Source organism: Malus sylvestris, chromosome 16 (assembly GCF_916048215.2).
Source record: "Malus sylvestris chromosome 16, drMalSylv7.2, whole genome shotgun sequence".
NCBI classification, from domain to species: domain Eukaryota; kingdom Viridiplantae; phylum Streptophyta; class Magnoliopsida; order Rosales; family Rosaceae; genus Malus; species Malus sylvestris.
The window spans coordinates 2,819,889-2,840,310 of record NC_062275.1 but is presented as its reverse complement, the minus strand read 5'-3'; the positions used below and the strand labels follow the sequence as shown (position 1 = coordinate 2,840,310).

General features: G+C 37.0%; 3 protein-coding genes across 3 annotated transcripts; 1 reads left to right on the top strand and 2 right to left on the bottom strand.

The window, feature by feature from the left end:
• Positions 1-1,576: 1,576 nt before the first annotated feature.
• On the top strand, positions 1,577-2,737 carry LOC126608889 (uncharacterized). The gene has a single exon (XM_050276903.1). It carries the CDS (start codon positions 1,577-1,579, stop codon positions 2,429-2,431), a length of 855 nt encoding a protein of 284 aa, XP_050132860.1. The 3' UTR covers positions 2,432-2,737.
• Positions 2,738-7,143: 4,406 nt separating this feature from the next.
• Positions 7,144-11,946, bottom strand: LOC126608599 (ubiquitin receptor RAD23c-like). Its single transcript, XM_050276552.1, has 12 exons — positions 11,760-11,946; positions 11,151-11,312; positions 10,176-10,232; positions 9,668-9,747; positions 9,506-9,553; positions 9,157-9,334; positions 8,793-8,927; positions 8,654-8,716; positions 8,424-8,471; positions 8,244-8,353; positions 8,055-8,127; positions 7,144-7,501 (listed from the first exon to the last, which is right to left on the bottom strand). The coding sequence occupies exons 1-12, from the start codon at positions 11,823-11,825 to the stop codon at positions 7,385-7,387; spliced, it is 1,137 nt and encodes a 378-aa protein (XP_050132509.1). The 5' UTR covers positions 11,826-11,946; the 3' UTR covers positions 7,144-7,384.
• A 3,157-nt stretch (positions 11,947-15,103) lies between these two features.
• On the bottom strand, positions 15,104-16,095 carry LOC126608851 (uncharacterized). Its single transcript, XM_050276863.1, has one exon. The coding sequence runs from the start codon at positions 16,008-16,010 to the stop codon at positions 15,390-15,392; it is 621 nt and encodes a 206-aa protein (XP_050132820.1). The 5' UTR covers positions 16,011-16,095; the 3' UTR covers positions 15,104-15,389.
• Positions 16,096-20,422: the final 4,327 nt, after the last annotated feature.

Below are 20,422 nucleotides of genomic sequence, written 5' to 3'. Positions count from 1 at the left end.
AAGGTTTTGTATGTGCTTATAAGTAGTCGGGTTACTTAGTTTTGTGGTGAAATCTCAACTTTCTTCGAATGCACAAAAACACAACGATGTATATTGTGCTTCATTCGAAGTTGAGTTACGTCCAAATAAATTATTGTTTCCACATACGACGATAATGCGACTTATGTTGAGAATGAATCTCACATTAATAGAAACAGGAACCTTACAAGACCTTTTAAGTAATTAAGCTATTCCCTTATTGCCAAATAGTATTATACTGTAACCTCAACTTTTCCAATGGTACCAGAGCATTGCCCTAGTGTGAAGCCAAACAACAACACCTACTTCACGCCATCCATTGCAAGACTTATAAGAGGTTAAACTACTTTTCATATTGACAATTGATTTTACAGTGAACCCTCAACTTTCTCCTAGTTACATGATTAAGTTGTCATCGTTCATGATAATTCAAACCCAATATATAAGTCATGCCCTTCCTTTGCGATTTACGGTGGGATGCATTATATTATACAATACAGTGAGTCATCGTTGAATATTCAGCACCTTGATATCGACTTCGAATATGCAAGATTGGATTTGATTCCAGACATACCAAAATACAAAAAGAGCACTCCACCTCTTTCTATTATTTGCTGTACAGCTGCAACTTAAACGACGAACCAAACATAAAAAATGGAAGAACAAAAGACGTACCACCTCACCCCGCGCGTTTTCTGTGTTTGCTTCATTGACAGATCGAAGAACAAAAAGAAGTAGGTCAAATATCTTTTTAGGGAGAAAGTAGCCAAGTAGGCAACTCCTAGTGAAAGATTATATATAATGTGTATATAATTAACTCGCATGCTAAGCAGGATTGACTGGGAGTGCGCCTGAAAAATCTTATATACCGATAAGTAGCAAAATTTGAAAAGGATGTTCATCTGTAAAGCGCTTATACAAAAGCACGAGATTCTGAATTTTGATCTAACTAGTTGATTTCACGTTGAGTTCAAACTCCTACCATAGTTTATCTCCTTCGCAACAGGAGTAAAACCTACGAACTTTTTTACATTGAGAAGGAGCAGAACTTGAGTGACGGTCCTCGGCGTCATTCCTAACTGTTGAATTATAAGTCTATAGCTGATTAGAAATAAGCTGTGATGTTAATATGTGTATGCACTTATGTTAAATACTAAGTGAGAAGATATATAGATGTAAAGGTCATGAGTGCCATGTGTGATGATCTTAGCTATTAGCTAAATGTGTGGCTGAGATCTGTTTTAAATGTTTTTGATCCAGCTCAGTTTTGTAAAGTAATATATCTCTTCTTGCACGTTGTGTGCAAGAGATAGAGGCATTCAATGAAAACAATGTCCTTCTTCTGAGTTGCTGCAGAACAAAAGAAACAACCACCTTCTTCTCTCTCTGTTCATTCTTTTCCCCATTAGAATTCACTCTATCAAACACTAACATGGTATCAGAGCCGGTTCCGATCAACTGAGTCTGGGCGTGAAGCTGTGAAGTCACTGAGCTAAGTCGAAACTCGGTGAAGGTTGCCAGAGTTCTATTTGAGGAGAAAATCAACAGTCGGACCAAGATGTCTGGATCTGGAAGCTCGGAGGTGAGAACTCCAATTTTCTTCGGTGAGAACTACGAGTTCTGGAGGATTAAGATGGCAACAATCTTCAAATCGCTTGGGTTATGGAACCTGGTGGAGAAAGGGATTACAACCCCTGACTCGAAGAAGAAGAAGGAAGCCGAAGGGTCATCGGACGATGCAGTAGATGAAGAAATGACTGTTATGTCTATGAAGGATGCAAAGGCCCTAGGAATCATTCAAAATGCAGTATCTGATCAGATCTTTCCTCGAATTGCTAACGCTGATTCAGCTAAGATGGCATGGGATCTCTTGTATGGAGAATACCATGGTGGTGATCAGGTTAGATCTGTAAAACTTCAGAATCTTAGACGTGAATTTGAATATGCTAGAATGCGTGATGATGAATCTTTGACTGGGTATCTTACTCGTTTAAATGATCTGATTAATCAAATGAAGACGTTTGGTGAAGCTCTATCAAATGAGAGATTAGTTCAGAATGTGTTAATTAGTCTCACTAAGATGTATGATCCTATATGTTTAGTGATAGAAAATACCAAATGTTTAGAGACTGTTGAACTGCAAGAAGTACTAGCTATATTGAAGAGTCAAGAGCAGAGGTTTGATTTGCATTCCTCTGATGCAACTGAGAGAGCATTTTCTTCTCTTACTGTTAATTCAAAAGGGCAGAATCGAAGTTATGCTCAGTCTAGTACTTTTAAGCCACAGAGAAATTGGAATCAAAAGGGTAAAAAGTGGGACTCAAAACCCAAGTTTCAGCAAAAGTCATTTTCTAATTCTGCACAGAATAGTTCTCATTCTCTAACCATGGGTCAAGAGGGTACAAAACCTTAGTGCAAAGTGTGCTCCAAATTTCATTATGGTGAATGTAGGCATAAAGGGAAATCCAAGTGCTATAACTGTGATAAATTTGGTCATTGGGCAAAAGAATGTACTGCTGGAAAAGTTATTCAGAAAGCAAACTGTACAAATCAAATGGAGATGACTGGAAATTTATTTTATGCAAATAGTGCTATTGCTGAAACAAAAGTTAATGGGGAATGGTATATAGATAGTGGCTGCAGTAATCATATGACAGGGAATGTTGATCTTCTTGTTGATATGAAGACAAATGTTGCAGGGAAAGTTCAAATGCCAACAGGAGTGTTAGTTAATGTGGTAGGAATAGGATCACTGGAAATTGAAACTAACAGAGGGAAGAAATACATCAGAGAAGTCATGTACTTACCTGGTTTGAAAGAGAATCTATTAAGTGTAGGACAAACGGATGAGCACGGATATTATCTTGTGTTTGGTGGACATATGTGTACTGTTTTTGATGGTCCTTATCTGGAAAGTCAAATTATCCGTGTGAAAATGAAAGAAAACAGGTGCTATCCTCTATCTCTAAGGCCTGAGAAACAACTTGTGTTGAAGACTAGTCTTGCTCATTGTTCTTTGACTTGGCACAGAAGATTAGGTCACCTAAACTTTGGTGGAATCAAACAATTGAAGGATAAAGACATGGTTCATGGTCTACCATATCTAGATGAGTATGATAGAGTCTGTGAAGGCTGTTAATATGGTAAGCAACACAGAGAAAGTTTTCCTAGTGGTCAAGCACAAAGAGCAGGTGCTCCACTTGAATTGATTCATGTTGATCTATGTGGACCAATGAGAAATGAATCCACTGGAGGAAACAAGTATTTTATGTTGATTGTGGATGATGCAATAAGAATGATTTGGGTATACTTTCTTAGATATAAATCTGATGCTTTTTCTTGCTTCAAGAAATTTAAAGCAATGACTGAGCTGCAAACTGGTTTAAAGGTGAAATGCTTGAGGAGTGACAGAGGAGGGGAGTTCTTGTCTTCTGAGTTCAATCATTTCTGTGACACAGAAGGCATTCAAAGACAACTCTCTCTTGCATACACACCACAACAAAATGGTGTGGTTGAGAGGAAAAATAGAACAGTGATTGAAATGGCTAAGTCTATGCTACATGATAAAGGAATGCCGTACTATATGTGGGCAGAAGCTGTACATACTGCAGTTTACATTTTAAATCGATGTCCCACCAAATCTCTTGCCAACATAACCCCCTTTGAAGCCTACAGTGGAAGGAAACCTGGTATTGCTCATTTGAAGGTCTTTGGTTCAATCTGTTATATTCACACTCCATCTGAGCTAAGGCACAAACTAGAAGCTAAAAGTATAAAGGGAGTTTTTGTTGGTTATGCTAAGTGTGAGAAAGGGTACAGAATTTTTGATCCACTCTCCAAAAGGTTGATACTGTCAAGAGATGTTGTGATTGATGAAGATTCAAGTTGGGACTGGCAGGGAAGCTCAAATAAACAGGTGACTATGCCTAATTATGAATGGCAGTCAATTGAGATATCAAGGAGTGAGTTCACAGATGATGAGACTCAAGTCTCAAATAATCCATCACCAGGTTATTTGAGAGAAACTCTAAGGGATACTGATGATGCTCAGATTACTCCACAAGCACAGTCAAGTGAGTTCTCTAGCAGATTATGTGAAAATGTGAGAGATTCACAAGCTTTTGATCATACTCCATTGAAATGGAGAAATCTGGAAGATGTTCTTGCTCAATGCAATTTGTGCATCATAGAACCAGAAAAGTATGAAGATGCTGCAAAGGATGAGTCTTGGATGAAAGCTATGAAGGATGAGCTTTCCATGATAGAGAAGAATGCAACCTGGAAGTTGGTAGACAGACCAACTAATAAGCCTATAATTGGAGTTAAATGGGTATTTAAAACCAAACTCAACCTTGATGGAACTGTGCAAAAGAACAAGGCTAGGCTTGTTGCAAAGGGATATGCCTAGAAACCAGGAATAGACTATAATGAGACTTTTGCCCCTGTTGCTAGGTTGGATACAATCAGAACTCTCATTGCCTTGGCTGCACAAAAGAGTTGGAAACTCTATCAGCTTGATGTAAAATCGGCTTTTCTTAATGGTGTTCTGGAAGAGGAGGTGTTTGTAGAGCAACCTGATGGATTTGTAATCACAGGAAAGGAAGACAAAGTGTATAAACTCCATAAAGCTCTCTATGGTCTCAAACAGGCTCCCAGAGCTTGGTATGGGGAGATTGATACATATTTTACACAGTGTGGTTTTATGAAAAGCCTAAGTGAGGCTACTCTTTACACCAAAACAAGGGGAGATGAAATTCTGATTGTTTCAATCTACGTGGATGACATTGTGTATACTGGGAACAACAATGATCTATTGAAAGAATTTAAGGAAGATATGATGATCAAATATGAAATGACTGATTTGGGTCTTCTCCATCATTTTCTTGGCATGGGAATTATTCAAACTCAGTCTAGCATTTTCATTCACCAAAGAAAATATGTTGTCTCTCTGTTGAACAAATTTGGCCTAAGTGAATGCAAATCTGTATCTACTCCTCTTGTTCCTTCAGACAAACTGTGTAAAGATGATGATAGTGGATCAGCAAATGAGGAACAATATAGAAGAATTGTGGGAAGTCTGCTATATCTTACAGCCACTCGACCAGATATAATGTATGCTTCCAGTCTTCTTGCTAGATTCATGCACAGCCCCACAAACAAGCATTTTGGTACTGCTAAAAGAGTGCTAAGATACATTAAAGGCACCCTGGATTATGGCTTGGAGTATGTGAAGGGAAAGAAGGCAATGTTGATTGGTTTTTGTGATAGTGATTGGGGAGGATCTGTTGATGATAGCAAGAGTACTTCTGGATATGCTTTTTCTTTTGGCAGTGGGGTGTTTTCATGGGCTTCGGTGAAACAAAATTGTGTAGCCCTCTCCACTGCAGAAGCAGAGTATATCAGTGCCTCTGAGGCAACTGCTCAAGCTATTTGGCTTCGGTTTGTTCTTGAAGATTTTGGTGAGTTACAAACTGAAGCAACTCCAATGCATTGTGACAACACTGCTGCAATTGCAATCACCAAGAATCCTGTGTTTCATCAGAAAACTAAACATATTGACAGGAGGTTTCATTTTATCAAAGATGCTCTACAAGAAGGCATCATTGATCTGATCTACTGTCCCACAGAAGAACAATTGGCAGATATCTTCACAAAGCCTCTCACCAAAGATCGATTTAATTTTCTCAGAAGCAAACTTGGAGTGAAATCAGCTTTAGACTTAAAGGGGAGTGTTGAATTATAAGTCTATAGCTGATTAGAAATAAGCTGTGATGTTAATATGTGTATGCACTTATGTTAAATACTAAGTGAGAAGATATATAGATGTAAAGGTCATGAGTGCCATGTGTGATGATCTTAGCTATTAGCTAAATGTGTGGCTGAGATCTGTTTTAAATGTTTTTGATCCAGCTCAGTTTTGTAAAGCAATATATCTCTTCTTGCACGTTGTGTGCAAGAGATAGAGGCATTCAATGAAAACAATGTCCTTCTTCTGAGTTGCTGCAGAACAAAAGAAACAACCACCTTCTTCTCTCTCTGTTCATTCTTTTCCCCATTAGAATTCACTCTATCAAACACTAACACTAACACACCTCTAATAAAAACATAAAACTCTATTATTTGCTCTCCTCTCACTTTGTGTGTAAATTTTATTCTCGGTTTTCTTCGACTGTATGGTAAATCCTTGTGAATGTAAGGCTATATAGGCACTGCCGACCATCACGTTTTCTCGTCGATTATTATTACAACTATGTTTTTTTATTGTTTTTGTGCGGCTTTGTGGTCTTCGTTTATCTTTGTATTCATTATGGCTAATTTGGAAGATATTGCGACAGCGCACTGCAAATAAGATTCAAAACCATGCGTTCACGCTGAATACTGCGACGGCGACCGTAAATTTCTTGTCCTGCATTCATTATTTGTGTGCCATAGAATGTGTGGCCTTCGCCTTCCTGATGTTTTGTGACGATATTTGGACCAAGACGGACCTCGACGGAAATTTATCTTGTTTTTCTTTCAGGATCAACGCCATAGATGCCATGTCATGCTCCATTTTTAATCGGCTATTTAGCAACCATTTTTACGGGGGAAAATACGTTGAACGGTATTAAAAAATTAAGTAAAAACGTCTTACCATGTGACTAGTCAAGCCACTCTTACAACGGATCTTCTTGTATTTGGACAACATTTGATCCCACAAAACTACAATTCAAAATACCGGATCCCATTCTTTATGAGCAAGGACGAATCCACCTTGGGACCCCCCAAGCTCAGAAGTTCTTTATGGAAGAGATGGTGTTACCAATTGAAAATTTGAGATGCCCATTGCCCTTCAACTGCTAGACGAATTGCTATGAGTATGTGTCAAAAAGCTCACTCAATATATGTTGACATCTGTCGACGTGCTCACTTGAAAGCTGTTGGCATTTGTCGACAAGCATGCAATAAGACTTGACAAATGACTCGGGCCTATCAAGGCTTGATGAAATGCCATTTGCATGCTATTACGTCCAAAAAAATTTGTGCTCTGGACGCGTTATTCTTATTGACCCTCCCCATAATATTTCCTGTATCTGCCACTGCTTGTGAGAGTGCCTAACCAATCACATGATCAGACTATCCTACTAAAAAAATTCTTGTCTTGCATAGATGGGAAAAAAGAAGAAACGAAGAGAGCAGATTTGCGAAGAAGTTATATTCTTGTGCATTACAGACAACCCACATATAATCCAAACTCCAAACTAAGAAGGGTTAAATGTGAAGGGGAAAAAAAAGCAATAGATCTAGAAATGGAGGCCAGAAGAGGGGTTCTTCAAATATTTTTCATTTTTCAGATGACGGGTTGGACCGGTGATCTTCCATAGATTTAGTCCTCAAATTCATGCATGTGGTCTAAGAGGTAGTTGGCGGCCAATTCTTCGTTCTTGTTGCAGGCAAAGAACACCTGCAATACAATTGCTCGAGCGAACCCCATTGCTTCAAGCTGGGCGAGAAAAGAAATCATCAATGAGAACGAAAATCGTCTTCTTCTCAAAGAAGAGTAGGAAACAAATCATCAATTGTTAAACGAATATGACAACTCTTAAAACCGGAGAAATCATGAGTTCCTAACATCATTCAAAAGAGTGGATACAGTAGCCACAAGAAGAAAATTAAAACTTCTGAAACCATCAAGCCGATCAGGTAATGAATGTAGAAATGTTTCCAACAAAGCGCCACACGTTTCTAGGAAGATAGAACAAGACCGAAACACTTTCAAACCCTTGAGGTTAACGATTGGACATTCATCAAGTTCTGTAAGATCCCTACTTTCCTCGTAACGTGTATTTGCTTAAATGAAAAATACACTTTACAATTGATGAATTTCAGTTAAGTTTGTTCAAGTAGAGGTGACCACAAGGCTGTATGTTCTGTTTTCATCTTAGATATGTTCTATTGAAACACGTTCCAACTTGTTATTTAACATAATTATAACTACATTCCTATGCACTGCATCTATTTAATTAACAGAGTAACAAAGAAAAGAAAGAACTTACACGTTCTATAGCTTCACGCTCCTCACGAGTGATAGTTATTGCCTGTGGCACTGCTGCATCTCCCAGTACGTTCCTGAAACAAATTGAACAATGTGCACCATAAACGTGCGTAAATGTTAACAGACATGTAACCAACATGACGCCACTAAAGACTAAAATACTACATAGAAGGTAAGATAAGCTCCTTACCCTTCTCCACCTTCAGCAGGTTCGTTAATCAGGCGAAGGAAGTCAGCCTGATGCGTGCCAATTAGCCTCACTAGATTAGGGTTTTGTTTCCCCAACTCTTGAAGCATAGGCTGTGACCAGAATAATATAATGAGTGCCAAAAGAAGATGGTAAATACATCACATTTGGGTGGGAAAGAACCTGCAATATTTGTGGATTAGCCTGCACCATAGATCGCAAGGCTTGGAACTGAAACAAACAACACCAAGTACAAGGTTATAAAGCAGGTTTTTAATAAAAAAATTTAGAAAGGAAACCACAATGTTTAAGCATGGCTGTGTGCACAGATGTGCACACACGCACAAGCAACATATAGATAGAGAGAAGGGGAGAGAGAGAGAGAGAGAGAGAGAGAGAGAGAGAGAGATGACCTGTTGGTTGTCACGAAGAAAATCAAGATTGCCTGCACCACCAGCACCCACGTTCGGAAGGCCCTGCTTCAACAAAATTCAAGTTTACCTAAAGAAAATTCCCTACCATAATTTGTTAGAGTTCTGCATTAAGAAGTACCTGCGGAAACAGATTTAAAGGATCGGCATTAGGTCTGCTTGGAGGAGCGGATGCTGGTTGTGCTGGAGGGTTTGTGACTTGCTCACTCACAGGAATAGGGACTGTAGGTGGAGCTTCAGGTTGCTCAGGGATACCCTTCAAGAAACACGAAATTGACATCAAAAGGAAAAGACATCAATAATCCAAGAGCAGGGATAACTGCTGCTCTTTGGTTCTGAAAATCACTACCATCAACAATTTTTTTTATCAATAATACTACTCAACCTTGTTACCCTTGTTGAAAGCTTAGGACATAATTTGGAAGGTATATAACTAAAAGAGGTAGATCAACTTGTAAATTTGTCATTACAACATCTTCGCTTACAGAATAAAGATAGTCAATAGCTCTTGCTGGGTTGTTGAATGCAGCACGAAGAGCACGTACAACAGTATCCCTGTCCCACGTCCCTCCACCCATATCTAGAATTTGCTGAATTGTTCCCTCCAAGTTAGTTCCAGCTACCAGATCAGATGCAGCTTGGCCGTAAGAATCTGCTTGTGAACTGCTTCAACAATTACACTGAATTACTTTTAGACAAGAAAAGAATATGCAAAGCCAATAAGGAAGGGGTGGGGAGAAGCAAACAGAGGTAATACTAAATACATGAATATGAAACACATGAGGCTCCAAATTTCAAACAGAGAGCATCACCAGAAGGAATAATAATACTCACTCCGTGGTAGGGGAAGCGACAGGAGCAGGTGTGGTAACAGGTGCAGGCCTGAGAAATTAAGATAATAACAAACAAAACATGTATAAAGAAAGATGAAGAACATGTTGTTGCTACACCTAAAACTTATAAAAAAAATAATGGCATGAAAGATCTCTAACTCACAGTGCTGAGGCTGCTGCAGGGGCCGGAGTTGCCGTTAATGTCGCAGTTGGAGCACCAGTATGTGCACTTGGCTGTGGTGCCTGCACATATTTTAAAACGAGCATCAGGTATATCTTCTCCCGAAGAGTAGAACGAGGGAGAGAAAATTTACAAAAGAACATCATTTCACCCAGAAAATTTGAGGCTTTCAACTTTTTAATATCAAATACCAGCCATCCAAGCTAACCATGTCTTATGTTTAAACATTACAACGATTGCATATAAGCACTCAACACGAAAAGTACCCTAATTTGTCAGCCACTATAACATCTTCTAAAGAAAATCCTTATAAATTTTGTCACACTAACAGAAGATGCCTATCTCAAGAAACAAATTTAAGCATCAGAATTTTAAAATTTAGCCTGCGAGCATTCGGAAACAATTATATGTTGCCGCACCATTCTCAGCCAGTCTGGGACTCTGGGTTACTGAACCAATGTAAACAATGACAAGAGGATGAAACTCTTACCTCAGTTGTAGCCGCTGTTGATGCACCTGAACCTTCACCGCCAGGTGGGCTCTTACTCTAGCATTTTTAAGTAATATAAAGTCAACAACCATTAAACAGGAGTTGAGCATAATAACAACTTGTGTCCGTTCAACATTTTTTTTTTGTCAGAAGCTTGTCACATTCTAAACAGACAAAGAAAAAAAAGATCAAGCAACATTATAGAGACTAAGGTCTGAGCTGGTGGGAGAAGGAATTTCAACTAGACAAGTAGTTAGCAACTTAGCATAAATCAGATGTGAGAGAACCAGGGTATTCCGATGACATCACCAACTTCAAGGAAACAAATTTTACACTAAAGTATTACTAGAGTTGCGCATAAATTATACATGAAAGAAACACGGCAATCACAAGACAAGAATACGACATCATCTCAAAACAGAAATTTCAAAACTAATTAGTGCCATAAAACATAATACCTCTCCATGAATGCTTCTTTACCAAGACATCAGCTATAATACAAGGATAAGTACTGTCATTGCGTTATTTATTTTTACTTTCCAAGCTCACTGTCACTACTAACTGAATAATTCAAGTGAATACGGTCTCAACCGGGCCAGTTTGAATTCCTATTTGTAATACCCATATGCTTGGTTCGATCCCCATTTCCTGAAGCTAAAACTATGTTTTGTGACACAATCCAAAAGTACACATTATATATAATACACACTGTCGCAAACCCGCATGCTGCCTACACGTTTCAGGAAAATCTTATTTTAAGGAAATGTAGCACTTTAAATTACGGGTAATGCTTGCTAGGGAGACTAAATTTGGAGACAAAGTTTTGAAAACTAAAGGACATGGAAGTTGATCATTTGTTGATTACTTAAACGTTGATAAACGTGCTTATTCCTATTAGTGACACATCATTTAGTTTGCAAATTTAGTCTTCCTACCATTACTCTTAAATTACTGAATCGAAGAAGAAACCATTACCTTAGTCAACATTATCACAACAAAGCTATTTTCCGCAACTTTATTTCCGTCCAACGTTGTGTCATCTTTAAGCACTTTTCCTTGATGAATTAGCATCTGTTGTGAAGCAGGGTAAACATCTGAACCCTTACAAGCTTCTATATGTTTCTTCACATCAGCAACCTAGAGAGAATATCAGTTGGTCATGATTATCGTATCTTCGATCAAGTAGTCAGCGATTTCCGCGTAGCAGACAGCAACGTAAAATTATAATTTACAACACCAACAAACTACATTTCCTACAACTAGAAAGCCCAATGCTATTCCAAAGTCTCCCATACAGCAAAATTCATAAATTTCAAGAAAAACAACGATAAGAAAATTGGTAAACAAAAAACAAGGATTAAATTAATAATGGAAACGTAAATTCACAGATTGAGCATTATTTCATTTCGAGGTCGAAGTGCGCTAATCCCTTACCAAATTACGAAACAAACGGATATTCGAAACAAAAACTCTAGAAAGCACTCCGAATACGATCACAATTGAGCATTATTTCATGCAAATTATGAAATTAACACGAAATTAAAAATTGAGAAACTAAATTTAATCAGAAGGATTGATGCTAACCGTGTCCTCGGGCTTCACTTCGAGGTCGAAGTGCGTGCCCTTGAGAGTCTTGACGAAGATCTTCATCTTCTTCTCGACGGAATCGCCGCCGCCCTTACAGCCTCGGCGGCTGTGATCCGTAATGGTTTCAGAGAAAGAAGCCGAATGCGCAAGTAAAGTGAACCAGCAGCAGACAAAAGTCGACAAAAATCCCAAATTTTCTGGTTTATATACAGCGGTCACTGGTGCCAATGCATACGCACTCAAGGGAGAATGTGAAACGCGTGCACTAGAATATACGTTGGATTTGAAGTGAGAAGGTGGCGATGGGCGCGTAGATTTTGAAATTAAAAAGAGGCGCGTTGCCTATTTTGGGAAACTGGTGAATATAGCGAGCTTGATTTTTGTGTCTGGTGGCTCTGATATCACCGTTTGATCCTCGCAGGGTATTTTTATCATTTGCAACTCATTTGATGTTTTTAGTGCCTTAATTTGACGTTTTAGTACCTTAATCACGTTCCTCCTTTAATAAATGGAGATGGATTGTCTGCCCTCCCCTCCTCATACCTTCTTATTTTGTGAGGTCACGGTTTAGTTACGTTAACATTAATTTTTATCTTATTATTTTTATAAAAAAATTAATATAAAATGTTGATATTGCTTAACCGTAAACGCATAAAACAGAAAGACATGAGAATGGTATGAGAAGGAAAGGGAAGGGCAGACAATTCATCTCCTTAATAAATTTGGTAATCAGATGTTTTAGCATTTCTAGATGTTGATAGCAAGTGTTAAAAGGCCTCACGACGAGTCCACTATTGTATTTACCTTGAGTTGTCTATGCACCCTTTTACTCATTATTATTTCTATTTATTGCGGCGATTTTACATTATTTAAAATTTACGATAGCTGATAAAATCATGTCATGTAAATAAAAAAACAGAGGAAAAAGAGGAGAGTGGGATAGGAGGAGGGTGTGTCGCATGTGTAGCCGTGATTCTAGTGCAATCATTGCCATGTATGGCCAAATATAATGAGTCCAAACCGCGATAACAAGTGTTGCAAACAACGAATTTCTTCCAATATAGCGAAAGGATAGGCATGGGTACAACCCTTCTATTTGGTTTCCCCTTCAATTATTTTTATTCTTCAATAGTTTGCTTATTTCAATCATTCGATGTTGAAATTCTACTATAAAATTAATTGAGAATACGAAAAGTAATTCAGCTTATTTATAAGTTTAGGACCTCATGCAAGTTCCTTCATGTTCTCTATGTGGGATTAATTTCAAACCTAATACGAGCACATAGGACAACATGTTATGATATCGTAAAAAAAGTTGAGGTTTCACCACAAGACTAATAGGCAATATTGAAAGTAGTTCAACATACTTTTATACTCTTGTAAGGTCCCTCATCTCTCTCATGTGAGATTCACGCTAATAATTATTATAATATTGTTGAATGAAAATAAAAATTTATATTTGGAACATATGTTAACATCAAAAGGTTTTTCTTTTGAAAATACTTTGCTCCTGCCTTGGTACACCTTCACCATATGAATTAAACGATTTACAATACATGTCAAAACCATAATCATTCTTTTTCTTAAAACACTGTGTAAATGTTTTATTTGCAAAAAAAAATATAAGCAAATTAAAGGTTCCTCAAGTATTTTTTAGCAGAAAGATTAATTAATCACTCATATATCAAATAAACGATCGATTCAACATAAAATTTAATTGTTATTTAATTGTCGATTGTTTGAGTTTTAATGGATAAATATCAATTCTTAGTTTTTTTTTCATAAATAACAGTTATCCTTTAGAAAGTAATCGATTCAAAATATGCCACGTGTATGGGAAAAATTTAAAACAATTAGTCCACCAACTTTGATGACATTGTATAATATATTTGGGCCTCTTTAATTTGGGCCACTTAATTAACCAAAAAAAGAACTTGAGCCCACTGCTGGAATCATGCCACATCATCCCATTGAATCCTCCATACAAGGAGAGATTTTTCAATGTGACCGTCACAAGAGGTGATATATCATGTGTTCCTATATAAATGGTGAGTTATGTGTGTTAAAAGGTTAATAACTTAAAAATTTAAATTTTCTACCACTTGCATAAAAATACGTAATGTACCATCCGTATTCCCGTCATAATTAAAAATTTCTCCCATAAGAGGCGACCTTAGAAATCCCCTCGTTTCATAAAATTCATTGAACATTATAATTTTGACAAACATCAACAAATTATACATATAAACAATTTTTTGTCCTCCAAATCTATTCAAAGTGAGGTTTATATTATTTTTTTATATAATAATTCAATGGTTTCGACCTCATTATTTACAAAATTAGAATTTAAAATCTCACTTATAATTGAAATAAATATAATTAAACCGTATACTAAATAGTTCAAAGCAAGTAATTGTAAGTTGTAACATCCCAAACAAATTATCACGCGGATGATTTAGGAATAATTAAAAGGCTTTTTATATTAGCATCTCAAAAAATATTGAATGCACCCCATATTAAAATTTAATATTAATGATTTATTTACTCTACTATGTAATGACAATTTTGACATTCTTAGGTTTAAAAAATAATAAAAATTTTATAAATACACTACAAATCTCTTTTAACGTATTATTTATCTATTTCAACTATCAAAATCCCTCTCATTCTCCATTGTTGAATAAAATCCTAAGCAATGAAACTATAAACATGTTGATTGAGAATAATTATTTTTGACGAATGGAACACGAAATCGGTGTTTTGAAAGCTTTGAAATCATTATTATTGTTATTGAAAAACATTCAAATGAGTCTAAACAGTTTTTTTAAATCATTCAATTTGAAATCATTCGGCAAACTAAAGTTCATATAGTTTGAAATCATTCGGTAAAATAAAAATGAGTGTTATAAGATTTGAGAAATGTGAGATGTATAAAGAATGTGGGGTGTGTGTAGAAAATGTAAGATGTATATTAAGAATGTGGGGTGTGAGGGTATTATGGGGAAGGAAGTGGGGCGTATTAAGATAATTTTTAATTGAAAAAGTAAATATGGGATGTATTAAATACGTAGAGTTTATTCAACAATTTATGAGATGCTAATATAATAAACCTAATTTAAAAAGTTACACGTGTTAACCAGGTCTCAGGTTCGATCCCACAACTAGGTCTCAGGTTTGAACCCTCCTTCTATCGTTGTCTTCCATAAAATAAAAATAATGGTAAATCAAAATTTCAAATCAAATTTTGTAAACAGTGTTTAAATTGTGAAAATTCAAAAATCTTGTCCTCCTAAGAGTTCAAATTGGACGAGATAAATCTGGGAATTGGTCAAGCATCTGAATGAGATAATGGTAATTTGACATATATTCCCAATAATCTTGATTTAATTAAAATTAACCAAATAAATTTTGCTTAATCCTTTAACAAGAACAGATTCCCAAGAATTTCCTTTTTCAATTTTTCTTTTGGCGCCAACGAATATCTTTGTGACTCTGTCATCTTCCATATCAGCCTAAAGTCCCACTCTAACCGTCCTACATATTTCTTTTCACGATCCCCTTTTAAAAAAAAATTTACAGATCGGACCGGCGTTGTATTCCGACCAAGCGGCACCGTTTCGTTTCGAGCTACTGCGCCGGCAGTGTTTCGAAACGCCACGAAAACTCGCCGTAATCAGCCGAGTCAAAATACACGTCGTTGTTTCCGAACAGGCCGTCAAACGCATCGTATTCAGATCCGCTATCGTGAAAGTTAATTTTATCTTGACTTCCTAAAAACAACGAGTCGTAACTCGGAACGGGATCGTCGAACCGCCATATATCGTCGGCACCGGACAAGTCGGACGAAACTCGTACCAACTCGTTTTCTCCGCCTTTCGCCGCCTCGTCGCTGAAGTTCTCCGACGGAGGCAGGCCCAGCTCGTCGTCCGAAGCTTCTAGCAGGTATCCAAGGTCGGGATTTGACTCGCCGGACTCTGACGTCAGGTCAACCACCGGCACGGAAGCTGGATCGGTCTCCGATGCTTGCTCCGTATCCGATGCCGGACGCGGCGACGACCGACAAGAATTTGTTGCGGCAGCTATCTCTTCCTCGAAGCTCTTCATGACGGAGTCAAGGTCCTGAGCGGTGGGATCGGCGTCCGAGTCGTCGAGAAAACCCAGAAGGTCTTCCCTGAGCCGCTTCACCTCGGCCGAGTCGTCCGAGTTATCTCGGACCCGCTTCTTGTTATTTGAGGTGTAGTCCTCCATGTGTGAAATATTACCAATCGCAAGAGAGAGGAGAGTTTTTCAGATGAAGCGTGGGGATGTGGTGGTGGTGACAAAGCGAGGAGAGAAGGATTATATAAGGGGACAATGTAGAGAGAGAAAGTAGAGAGAGAAAGGAAGAGTGTGTGTGGTGATGTGACGCAGGGCGCGTGGGATGGAATACTTAGTCCATCACGGACGCCTTGCCTTTCTTTTCACATTTTTTCCCTTTTTTATTTATTTGCTTTTTTATATGGTGGTTCCCTGTTTCCAGATTTGTTTCTATTAACTCGATTGAATTCCGGGTTGGAGTCCGGTCAGTCATGGGTCCTACCCCGTACTAGTCAATCCCGGCGCTGTTAGGTTCGTATTTTCCGTCTGTTCGGCTCGGCTCGGCTGACTAAAAGATTGTGGTTTTATTAGTTGCGGTGCGTTTGTTTAAAGATAGTGCTATTCTTTAATTTTTGTAATTTTAAATCAAAATTTTTTAAAGGAGTGTGCTATCCACACATCATTTTTTACTTTTCACACACCTCTTGTTAATTTTTATCCGTTGATCTTCTTCAATTCATCCGATCCGATGGCTGAAAACCAAAAATGTGTGAGATAAGTAAAAAGATGTGTGTGGATATCACACCCCTTTTTAAAATGAAAAGAAAAGTAAAAATGGGTATATGTATAACAACACTCTTATTCTGAGCTAATGTTATAACAGTAGTGTAAACGTGTAAGGACAAAACGTTATAACAGTAGTGTAAGAACAATATAACAATAGTTGCATACGAGTTGTTTCGGTTTGTTTCACGACATGTGAGTGAAAGAGGAAGAAAAACTAATGAAAAAAGTTTAAAAATTTTGAGTTTTAATTAAAACGACAAAAATGTATTGTAATGAATAGTACCATGAGTGACTTTTGAGAGTAAAAATGTCAGTTTCGTTAAAAGTGAACAATAACAGAAGTGTTTTGTTAAAAATCCCGAAAAAGAATGAAAATATGGGCAAGTGCGAGGGTGCTTTGGGAAAAGTGGGTTGGGCGTTTTAGAATGGAATCGATGGGATTGGATAGGGGGTTGGATTAAGGTGGATTTAGATATGGAATTGACCCGGGGCGGGACTTGACTTTATGGAAAAAGGGGACGGGGTGGTGTGGAAGAGAAAGTTGTAGGTATTGATCGGGAATTCCAGTAAGAGCTTTATTGGGTGGTTGATTGTGTGGGTGATGATGTTGATGGGCACCAAAACCAAATGAAATAGCGTAAGTGCCGTGGTGTAGTACAGTAGTAGTACACCAAAGGAACAATACCATATTGCCTCTTTTTATCAAAAATTATTATTCGCATTTTAAAATTCTCTTTATGCGCATTTTATATTTGTATTTTTTTTTAATTCTAAAAAGTGCAAAATAAAATTTTGGAATATCAGTGCTAATTTTTTTATTTATTTATGCAATATATAAAGTCGGGATTTTGGAAAATTACAAAGTTATAAAGATTAAGATTAGGTATGTGTTATAAATTCCTTGTGAGTCATTTAAACCATGCTTTGATAATGGACATAACTTTTTTTTTTTAATTTACACCAAAAGCAAGGTTACTTTGAGTCACTAATTCAAATCGAATGCTTAACATGTAAAATTCTTGATTCAGCTACCAAAATAGCACATAATTACTTTACACATGAATCAAGTTTTACCAAATTTTTCTATAATTCAACAATTGTAATTCATTTATCAAAAAAATTAAGATAATAAACGGATTACAATTCACTCCGGAACTCACTGTCCGAAGTTCAAGGATCAAGCAATCTGGACAATTTAAATTGAATTCAACGGTTCTTATTAAATCTGTTCAATGGTCCACTTGACACAAATCAAAGGCTCCAATTTCTCTTTTACACAAACCAAATTCTTGAATTTCTTGGTTCTCAAGCTCTGAACCTAACATCCATAGCGGATCCGAATTCATAATAAACAACGAATGTGACTACGTTATGTGCCGCACCAAGAAAAACAACAAAGTCAATATACTTTAAAGGGTCCGGAAAGATTTGAGAATCCACTAATCCCAATGGTCATATGGATCATGCGGGGGTAAAAAAATATTGTTTCATATAAAATTCAATATTTGAAAATTTATTTCCATACAATCCATCTTCTCGACGGAAGAGTCAACATATGTACCAAATAATTAACACCACTCGTTATTTAATGTAGCATGATTCAATTAGCCTATTAGGGACGTTTAAGAAAAATGTCCCTAGTTGCAATTTGTGGAATCAAACAACCGCGTCAACGAAGACATTCTTCATCCTTAGGGTTGTTTGGTATGAAAATTCAAAAGGTAGCCGCCGGGTGGGAGGACAACCTCATCCATATTTTACTCTCCCTACTCTTTCAAATCGTCCTTCGGAGCACAAACATTTCCACGTATGTCTTTCGAGCAAGGATTTTCTCCCTTTTTTTTCCTTCTCTTTTTACCTCTCCGGTTTGAACGCTTAAGATTTCATTTTTGTAAAGAGAGAAAGAAAAAAAAAAACTGTGAGAGGAGGGAAAAGAATCCGCATCAATCTCTTCCTCGATCTCATGCTTCTCGCTTGGGGCCACCTTATAGTTTCCACATGATATTATGTTATCGTCTGTTACATATTTATAGCACTGTCACATTAATGGTAGCAATTGCAAACACGACTCAACAATTGCACGATATTAAGGCTCATGTATACCTAATTATAACATTAAATATACCAAAACCATTCAACAAGTATTACTTTGATAAAGTATACTTCTAGTTTACAAGATGAATATTATGAGTTGTGTATTGACTACTATTACATGAAACCGTAACCGTAAGTTAATACGACCAGTATACGAACATATATAGATAAATTCAGTTACATTTGGCATATACATCGCATGCCAAGGCTGAAACAGCATTCCAACTCCATTTCAAAAGAGTTTTGCCCTGTATTTAAGCGGTACTCCACTTCTCGTATTAGAAGTAAGGAAAATGTATAATTTTATGTATCTTTACTTATTCGATTACACATGAAGTGGCCTTCAACATCGGAAACTTGGAAAATTTTCAATTTGTAGAAGAAAAACCAAGAGTAATGCTAGAGATGTTAAATTTATAGACAAATTTTGAAAACTAAACGACATGTAAATTAAAGATTGTATTATGACTTAAACGTTAATATTAAACGTACTTATTTCTATTCGTAACAAATAATTTAATTAAAATTTTTATTTATAAATTTAATCTTCGTAGCATTACGTAAAGATGGTTGCCTGACACGTCCGAGTCTAAACGTACGTACGTATGGCAGCCGCTACTCTATTGATACATTACTGTTTCTTGTTTTTAGGTTTGTCAACTTGCCGCCGGGACATCTGCCTCCACGTTTCCACGTGGCCCTAATGTCCATTATTTTTTGTATTTACTTACTTTTGGCGCCAGATTATTTATATTTTATTTTATGATTATCTTTTGTCAACAATCGTAGATGATGGGAGGTAGAGAAGGAGTGATGCGAAGGGCAAACGGGGTCCCGCGTGTTGCGATGATGGGTTTTAAAAGCAATCACATGATGCAGGGGCAGAAGGTCTAATCCGCCCCCAAATTCCGTTCATTTAGGTCGCGTTTTTCACGTGTTTTTCACGGTTCACGGGGATGGCAAGTTTGTCTTTTTCGGAGTTGGGTGCGTGTGTGGATCGTGCTGACGAGGACTCGTAAGATACGGCAATGCCTAGTGCGCAACTCCAAGTTTGTTTCCTCCAGTTTTATGCCGGCCATGATAAATGGTTACACTTTTAATTACATCGATGTCTTTGAGATAAATTTATACAACATTCCGGTCAAGATATAAGTTAAAACATTAGAAATCATTATACATGTTCATCTAAATATTCAATAATTGTTTAATACTTGAATAATTTATTGAAAAATAAAATTGTAGCTGAAAGTCGTCTATTTCTTATTTAAGTAATAACCGCAATCTAGATGGATTTAGGCAATCGTTTAACCAAGTCTAAACACTCTTTTTTAATTTACAATGCTTAAAATTAATCAAGACTGTAATCAACTGTCTGACACCTAAACGGCATCAAGCGGAAATTTTTTAGCAATGCTTTTAATACACGAAGGTAAAGTGGAAACGTGCGAAGGGTGTGGATTCGGATCATCTTTGTGAGGATGCTGGAGATTATTCAATCACATATGTTCATTGTACATCGTGCAACCAGTTTTTGTCAGATACTGTTTATATTTAATTTTAAATAAAAAAAATTTATAATAATTTCTAATTGCATAATAGATGATGAACAAATATAATCAAAGAATTCTCGAAATCATTACAAAGAGGATTCGAAAAAAATCCTTAGTTGGGGGTGTGGAGATGGCTTTGCAGTCTGGCCAGAC

Coding starts and splice junctions, on each gene's coding strand:
- LOC126608599 (XM_050276552.1), bottom strand. CDS start 11,825: ATGAAGATCTTCGTCAAGACTCTCAAGGGCACGCACTTCGACCTCGAA. Junction 8,717..8,792: donor CTTTAAATCTGTTTCCGCAG/GTACTTCTTAAT, acceptor TTGTTGAAGCAG/GGCCTTCCGAACGTGGGTGC. Junction 7,502..8,054: donor AGCGTGAAGCTATAGAACGT/GTAAGTTCTTTC, acceptor TTTCTCGCCCAG/CTTGAAGCAATGGGGTTCGC.
- LOC126608889 (XM_050276903.1), top strand. CDS start 1,577: ATGTCTGGATCTGGAAGCTCGGAGGTGAGAACTCCAATTTTCTTCGGT.
- LOC126608851 (XM_050276863.1), bottom strand. CDS start 16,010: ATGGAGGACTACACCTCAAATAACAAGAAGCGGGTCCGAGATAACTCG.